This window comes from Branchiostoma belcheri, unplaced genomic scaffold, assembly GCF_001625305.1.
Source record: "Branchiostoma belcheri isolate BF01 breed outbred unplaced genomic scaffold, Haploidv18h27 scaffold4, whole genome shotgun sequence".
Lineage (NCBI taxonomy): Eukaryota > Metazoa > Chordata > Leptocardii > Amphioxiformes > Branchiostomatidae > Branchiostoma > Branchiostoma belcheri.
The window spans coordinates 7,674,427-7,683,073 of record NW_017804020.1 but is presented as its reverse complement, the minus strand read 5'-3'; the positions used below and the strand labels follow the sequence as shown (position 1 = coordinate 7,683,073).

General features: G+C 43.6%; 1 protein-coding gene across 1 annotated transcript in view; it reads left to right on the top strand.

Annotated features, from left to right (window-relative positions):
• The first annotated feature begins 6 nt into the window (after positions 1–6).
• Positions 7–8,647, top strand: part of LOC109476984 (latent-transforming growth factor beta-binding protein 2-like) — a 22,126-nt gene continuing 13,485 nt past the window's right edge. Inside the window, exons 1-3 of the mRNA XM_019777998.1 lie at positions 7–90; positions 6,667–6,885; positions 7,344–7,403. Of these exons, the coding sequence (XP_019633557.1) occupies positions 72–90; positions 6,667–6,885; positions 7,344–7,403 (298 nt within the window). The 5' untranslated portion in view covers positions 7–71. The remainder of the gene's footprint in view (positions 91–6,666; positions 6,886–7,343; positions 7,404–8,647) is intronic.

The following is an 8,647-nucleotide window of genomic DNA, read 5'->3' as shown; positions in this document are numbered from 1 at the left end:
CCCTGCCGGACGGGAGGACCGTGTCGCTGGCCGGCTTCAGGGTGTCGTCAGGAGGCGGAGTGTCTCTGCCCATGGCAGCTCAAGTCAGCGGTAAGATTCACCACCAAGTTTCCTCCTTTTCAACATTAGGCCACAGCAAGAAAATTTTATGGATGACATCCTCCGCAGACACCAAATCTAATGCGATAGAGCAAAAAAAAAAGGCGGGCCAGAAAACATGACCTCATCAAAGTAAAGACAAAACAATAAATCAGAGCCTTGTCTTGTCTCACCTCTTCATATTTATCTGCCATCTATGACAACAGACATCCTCGCTCATTTTCGGCATGTTGACCACTGTCAGAGGGAAACAATTTTTTTTCAAAAGCAGGCGAAAATTAATGCGCGCGCTGATGCCATCCATAAAAATTATTTGCTGTGGCCTTATATTTTCAACAATGTGTATGTGGCAATACGTTACATTTTGCATCGCATATATCGGTATGCTGTAACAATGTCTATTTATGTCACTATTACTTTACGTTTGGGACCGCATTGTTATCATCAACACCTAGCTTCAGTGTACAGTTAATCTGTCATAAATACCCTGGTGAAGATGACAGACGATCATCCAAATGTCGGCTGTCGTTAACCAAGTGATTGTGAACTTGATTTAAGGGTTAATGACCCGCCCCGAGGTGAATATGGTGTGATAAAGCCTTGTCAGTTGCTATAACCACCGAATAAAGCCACCAAGTGAGCGCAGCGTCATAAGGAATGTGGAATGGAGCCTTCTGATTGGTCAACGTCACCTGGCTATATGATAATGCTACTTAATCATTCACCAACCTGCTGAAATTATTCACGGAGTTTGCTTTTCTTGCGAATATTAAATTGCCAATTGTTTATCAACAGAGTGTATGTAATGCATAAAAGTTCACCTGAGTTGGTAATTTACATGAAAAATTGAACTGTTCTCCAACTCAAAGAAAATGACTCTAAGAAATTTTCAACCGAATCTCTCAGTCTTCATCAACTATGTGTGACTTTTCCTACGTGTGACGTCAGCCATGACGGGAGGCGGTACAGACTTCCCACGAACTTTGACCTAGAACTGACGTCACACGTGGACAAAATATTACATAGCCACAGTACTACTTTTGACGAATATCTTAAACAATACACACAACACAGTTGTTACCTACTTTGGGGAGATTTCTAGACGCACTCAGTATTTCTTCTTCAACCGAGTAAGATCTCGTTTACAGTATTTGAGTTGGAGAACAGTTTAATTTTTCACCAATGGGGGTAGCCGTAGTTATAAACAAAAACAGGTGTTGGCAGGGCCAAAAGACTGCTTGTACATTTGCATAATCAAGTAGGAAGACGTTTCTCTCGCACTGAAAGGGGCCTTCAAAACTGACTTTGTCAACTCAGACCTGTTACCCGCCAGACAATGTTTTATCTTATCGGTTTTTATTCAAACCTCAGTCTAGTCTGCTGACGATATGTGGGACCGTGAGGGACCATTTCACTGGATCTCGCAACAGCTCCTCTACTTTACCGCCCGTTAGCAAAGCGAAGAAGACCTTTATATTGTAGCTTTCCTCGTAAATATGATTTCTGGCGCGGGAGCGTGACTGTCTGGTCCAGCCTGTCTGTCAACCCTGACGCCCCGCCTGGCATCCATCCCGCGCGTGCCGACTAAACCTCCGATAAACAAACGCCTCGGAGAGGACCCTAAATTCTCTTCAGAGATGGGCGATTGTCAGAAGAAGAAGGTCTCCCAAGCTCTTATGCATGGGAGCGTAGGGTGGTGCCCATCTCCATTTGGGAGACCCACAGTTGTTCAAGGCACTACAGCAGGGGGCTAGTCCGCTGTTAGTGTTGTGTGTTTGACCTTCCCACACTCTTTCTCATATGTGCTGAGTGCTAAGCAGAGAAAGAAAGCGTTTACCATTTTAAAGTCTTCGGTATGACCCGGCCGGGGTTTGAACTCACGACCTCCCGGTTACATAGCGAGCACTCTACCAATTGAGCTATTGATGATTGTCAGCTTACAAAAAAGACATCTTCTACCCCGAGTGTTTTATAAACGCGCCTTTTCGTACCTTTGAGGCTGGTGCATGATGTACAAAATGACTAATAAACTGATGGACGTCCCAAATACTAAGTACCTAATACCAGCCCAGAAGAGAACAAGAAATAGCCATGCCTTCAAGTACCAGAGTTATCAACCAAGGATTAAGGTCTTCAAGAATTCATTCTTTCCTTGAAGTATCGCAGAGTGGAACTCACTGTCGCCAAGTACAGTAGGGGCATTGTCATTAGATAGCTTTAAACAAAGTCTAGAGCTAGAAGTTCAAGGGTTAGGTGTAACAAGTCGATCGGTGTAATATAGCCAGCTGCCGCCGCGCCGCGTGCCTGCGAAGCTGGTGTGGTACGCCGAAAGGCGGTTATACCGGCTATACAGATGCAGATACAGGTGCAATGGCCAAATGGGTAGAGTGCTCGCCTTGCATTCGGTAGGTCATGAGTTCGATCCCTGGCTGAGTCATACCAAAGACTTTATAAATTGTACCTACACACTGCTTTCTCTGCTTAGCACTCATCCATGTTGACCAGCACGTCGGCAGAACGTACTGCACCTGCGCGAAACCCGTAATGTATTGTACATTTCGGTAGAATGTCTCATATAAGGTTGTATTCGCTCATATAAGGTTAGCATTTCGACAGTAGTTTCCAAATGTTGTGTTGGAAAGAATATCCTCTGCAACAGGCAAAATTCTGATGCAACGTTGACCAAAAACCCAACGAAAAACGCGAAAATACGGGGTTCTCCGCAGGCGCAGTACGTTCTGCCGACGTGCTATGTTGACCCGACCGAAAGTTAACTTTATAACGACTTGGGTAGGATGAGTATCCAAACTGATCTTTTGGTGGCATCAAAGACATCATCAAATTGGTCAGGCCAGTTATCATTTGCTCGCGTAAAAAGATAATGAATGAATGAATGAAAGACCTTTATTGTACGTTTGTGCTATAACAAGCTAAGTGCAGGTCATGAATAGACAAGGAAAAGGATACAGCAATGTCACTTAAACTATACATACTAATGTGATCTACTATTTACATTGTTCGACTTCTTCTCGCTTCTTGACGTAGTTGTAGATGTACGAGCATATAGAACTAATGATATATGGTTTGTCAAGTTTCATAAGAAATATAAATTTTTCTGATTCATTTAAATGTCCAAAGCTGGGGAACTTATCTATTATATAAAAATATATAGGAAATCTCTCTCATTACTATATATAACGTGCAATCGACTACGAAATTATTCTCATCCTCAATCTTATCTAAATCGCAAAATTGGCAGATCCTTTGCTCTAGAGGAATGCGGTTGTGTCTGCCTTTTTCTATGTGGAGTTTGTGTGAACTTATCCGGAGAATAGTACAATAACAAACCCCGATAAAAACGCATAAAACGCGTTAGAAACAAGCCGAAGTCTATTAAAGGCATCCAATGCGATTTCAGAGCAGCAATATTGGAAATATTCTGAATAAGGCAATCTTCATGATATTGACACATACTGCCTCACATTAGCACATTTCAATCAGTATTTCATACTTTGGGCATTTAAAACTGCAGAAACAAGCCCCAAGATGAGTCCTTTAGTTTCGGAGTGGTACCCTAAAAATAGTGCTGCATACCGGTTCACTGGACTTGGATCCGGACTTGTAAGAATGTTTAGGTTCAAGTCCAAAAAAACCTAAAAGTCAAGAACCGAGTCCGGACTTATTACCATAAAAGACCATTTCACATACCCCTTTTCTTTTCAAACCACCTAAAACCTTCCCTAGATTGCAAAATCTTTGCTGCAAAATGAAGAAAACATTGCCATCGGGCATCGTCAAGTACTGGCCTCCATGTTATGTGGCCAAAGTTTCACCCACACAACATTGCAAGGTTGCCAACATGAAATTTTGTATATGTTATGGATTTAGGTCCGGACTTACAAGTCTGGAACTGAACCTAAACCTCTGGACTTGAATCCGGACCTGGACCTAAAATTGAGTTTAGGTATGCATCACTACCTAAAAATCATCCCAGGGCCCTTCATGTAACCATTTCCGTCAAAGTTTGGGTATTTTTGCCTCATGAGGGTCAATATACATTGGGATAATGTGGTTTTAACTCAGCATGTAGATAAGTGAATGGGATATTGAATTCGGGTTTCCAAGCCCTAAAAACTGCACTGGATGCTGTTAAATATATTGAAACTTTATTCACAAAATCATGCCCGAGGGCCAATTGCTTTTACAATCAAGTATAATACTCATTGCAATACAGTAACAGGAGACAGGTAACAACTGTCTGGAAAAACGTCTATATACTTCTACTACTACGCTAGCTATGATGGGGTTCGACTTCTTCTTTGAAGGCAGTGAATAATGAATAGTCCCACGTTCTGCATAATTAGTGGGTTTTGTGATCTTAGTAGAAATGCAGTTTTTTTGGTGATCTTCTAAATGACGAAAGGATGGAGAAATTGTTGTAACTGCCTGAAATAATCTGTTTCTTTCGGTCTCATAGTGAGGACACTGGCTAACAAAATGTATTTCATTTTCCACTGCATTCATTGTACAATATTTACATAATCTCTCGTGCACAGGTAGTTTTCTATAGCGGCCTTTTTCTATCTCTAGTGGATGCGCAATATAAACCTCTGTTCGGGGAGTATTGTTGAGAGCACGGGAGCCTATGGTGTGAAGTTACATTAGCGGGAAGTCTGTGCTGTCAGAAGCGATTTTAAGTGATAGTCGTTGACAGGCACGCCAGACTTCTGCATATGTAGGTGAATAGGACACACGGCATTGACAGAAAAAGGTGGCTGAATGCCCTGTCCGGTCAGACCTTGTAACTTTTTATCTCGAGAGGCTCGTGAATTCACGTCGCAAGGGAAAATGAAACTAGGCTTTCCTGCCAAAGGCAGCAAAAATAGGCGACGGGATTATTGGGAGAGCTATCAGTCTGAATCAGATCAGGTCCTGACGACCCGTGAAACTGCAGAGGGCTGACATGATTACGAGCGAATGCCTTCAGTAAGGCCACACCGTCTTAAATTTATGGATGACATCAACGCGCGCATTGATTTTCGGCTGTCGCACGCAAAAAAAAACATCACGTCCACCGAGGCTCTGGCCTGGCTCTAGGCCTGCCTAGTCCATGGTAGTCAGCGACAAAACGGAGTCGAGCACCCAGGCTATCGAATTCGAAGTTCCCTGACTCAAGAACTCAGTACATAAGTACAGTACCGATTCATACATGCCGCAAAAAGCCAGCATGTGCCGGCTTGCCGTATACGTCGCCAAGTACTGTCACGAATTCACAACACCAGCTTTGTATTCCTGTGGTTTAGTATCATTTTTATTTTTGGCCGGAATTTTTTTCTTATTCGCCCGCGCGCACTAGTTTGGGGGTCTTCAGAGGATGTCATCCATAAAATTAACTCGGTATGGCTTAACGGTGAACCCAAACCTCGTCCCGCGAGGACGGCCGTTCAGAACGGCTACTTTGAACTTAGCAGGAAACTCGGTCAAAGGTGCAGCAGTTCTCCTATTGCACCATTACTCTTCACAATTGACCCCGACAGTATATCAAACATGGACCACATGGCCCTTCTTCTGGACGGCGTTCTCGTGTTCCGTCTCAAAAACCGCGAGGTTGACCCTGTCTTACCTAACAGACGTCAGGAACGAGAGTTCAGGGGAAGTTGTCCTTCACATGTCTACTCAAGTTCATCTCTGTAAACATTCACAGCAAGGTGTAATCTCCAAGCAGATCCTAGGGTGACAAAAAGACAGTATTAAATTGGCCAGGCCCAATTCGCCACCCAAGGTGGTGGGGGTAGCGACAAAAAACAACGGGCCATATATAAAAAGGTAACGATCTTCCCTCGTCAACCTCTACTTGGAGAGTAAGCAAGGTGTACGTGCCAGGGCGTTTGCAGTAAATATCACACATACCCGATTGGGTTTCAACTTTGGTATTTTCGGCTGACTGTTCCAAGTTTGTTGGAACACTCGAGAGATTTTTTTTATTTCTTGGCCATTCAAAATTTGGCAAAAAATCAACAGTTATCATTAATTTCTTCCATACGTTGTAATACAAAAATATGTGCATACATACATTTGGTGTACAGACTTTACTGACCAAAGAATATGATATAATATCAATTATTTCAGACATATGCATTCGCAGCACACAACATAGTTTCAAATCACAACAATCAAATAATACACACGATAACACATATTTGCTCCACAATTTTTGTGGAACTGTCGCGAGGGTCTGTGCGGCTGCCATTCGGCGCCACAAGGTGACCTCAATACGACTTTCCCCAACCGAAGTTAGGTACCCATTCACACCTGGGTGGAGTGAGGAAGATTGTGTAAAGTGCCTTTCCCAAGGGCACAACTTCGAGGCGCATGTCCAGACATGTCCCGGGTACAACTCGGGATCGAACCCGGGTCTCCCCGCTTCATAGTCGAACGATCTACCACTACGCCGCCCGACGTCACTAATTTTGTAAGAAATAACCAGAAATTTGACTTACTGTATCGTGTTACAATAATGTTACATAATGTTACATAATCCTAACGCTTTAACTCTATCAACCGCAGGCAAGCAGTCCACGGACCCGTCGGCGGGGACAGGGTCTCTGTCGGGCGGGGTGACCGTGGTGGGGCGGCAGAACGTGCTGGGGCTGTGCTACGCGGACATCAGAGGGGGGCAGTGCGTGGAGCCACTCGGGGGAAACGCCAGGGTGACGCAGGCAGAATGCTGCAAGACGTTCGGCAAAGGCTGGGGCGATTCCTGCTTCATGTGTCCACACATGTTAGGTACGGGTTAGCTTCTACACCTGCTTCATGTGTCCACACATGTTAGCTTCTACACCTGCTTCATGTGTCCACACGGGTTAGCTTCTACACCTGCTTCATGTGTCCACACATGTTAGGTACGGGTTAGCTTCTACACCTGCTTCATGTGTCCACACATGTTAGGTACGGGTTAGCTTTCTACACCTCACTGTTTTATTACATGCATGCCCTGTACATGAAAACATAAACAGAGCAACATAAGCAATGAAATAAGAGAAACTAGTCAACAAAAAACAATAGATTAAGAACAACACAAAATAACAACATATACAAAACCAAGCGTCCATCAGAATCGTTTAACCTAAATGAATGCCGATATGTCAGACCAGGTCAGAGATCAACAGTTATCTAAATACGCCAGTATTTCCACACAGTTACGTTTTAATAATACTGACGTGGAGCATCTTTATTTTCGATAGGACAAGTTGATGGCTGCCCAGCTGGTCATCAGAGGAACCAGACAACAGGGGCTTGCGCCGGTAAAGTATTGTTTGATTGATTGATTGATTGATTGATTGATTGATTGATTGATTGATTGACTGACTGACTGACTGACTGACTGACTGACTGATTGATCGATTGATTGATTGATTGATTGAATTTACACTATTTTTCCTGGAGTATTGGTGATGATACGAGACGGGGGTTCGCCGGGCCTCCATCCGGGTGGTTTGAAGCGATTATTACCAACTTCCAGCTACTTAATCCCTGTGGTCACGCATATGTGTAGATATGTAAATATCGTACGTTTGGGAATGCATCTATAGCAGCGACACCTGTGCTGCAGTGCAATGTGAACCCGTCAGAATTGCCCTGAGGAAGGTGACAGACGGTCACCAAAACGTCGACTAAATAAAAGACTTGGTTGTGTAAAAAGAGTCTCTTTACTCAGTGTCTTACCAACCTGATGAAACTATCCACGGTTCCAGTTAATTGTCTTCGTCAGAAGGACTATGAAATTGTCTCGCCGGAGTGTGGGGAACTGCGGATTTTGCGTTATAACTCTGGAAGGCATGATTCGACGTCCATGATTTTTGGCAGGCAGATTACCGCTGTTGAGGCCGAAGACAAGTACAAGTTTCGGCTTCGTGGGGGTCCGTGCGTCACGTTAGTGCACCTTTTGTGTTTGTGGCTTGTTAGCAAGATAACTCAAGTATTTGTAAAATGTTGACTATAATTCTTGGTGTGGTGCTTACTATTGTTGGGACCAAGGTTAAGTTTGTTACTAAGCTTCGTGGGGGGTTTCGTTGTGACTACAGGGGGCATTTTGTTAATTTTTCTTGTGAGCAGGATAACTTTTGTATGTGTGGATGGAAGTTAATGAAATTTGATAGGCATGTTACTGTAGTGGTCTCCAAGATTGAGTTTAAAGATGAGAGTCGTGGAGGTCGTTATGTCCCCGTAATAGGACCTTTTGTGTTTAGAAATCCCCCACTTACATCTGCTTGGAGACAGCCGACAGCTGGATATAGCCGGGGAACCACATAATGGGATGGGATCAAATGACGTTACATTGAGGGATTGTACTATAACTTCAGCAGGGGGAGGATAGGTTGGACATATGTCAGGTTATTTTCTACGGCCACACCAAGTAATTGCTATGGATGACGTCCACTGGAGACCTTAAATCTAATTACCTTAAATTTAAGGCAAGCGCGCAAATAAAAAACACGAAAGGGCCGAAAAAACGAGATGCCTAGATTTGGAATATACTAACTGTAGT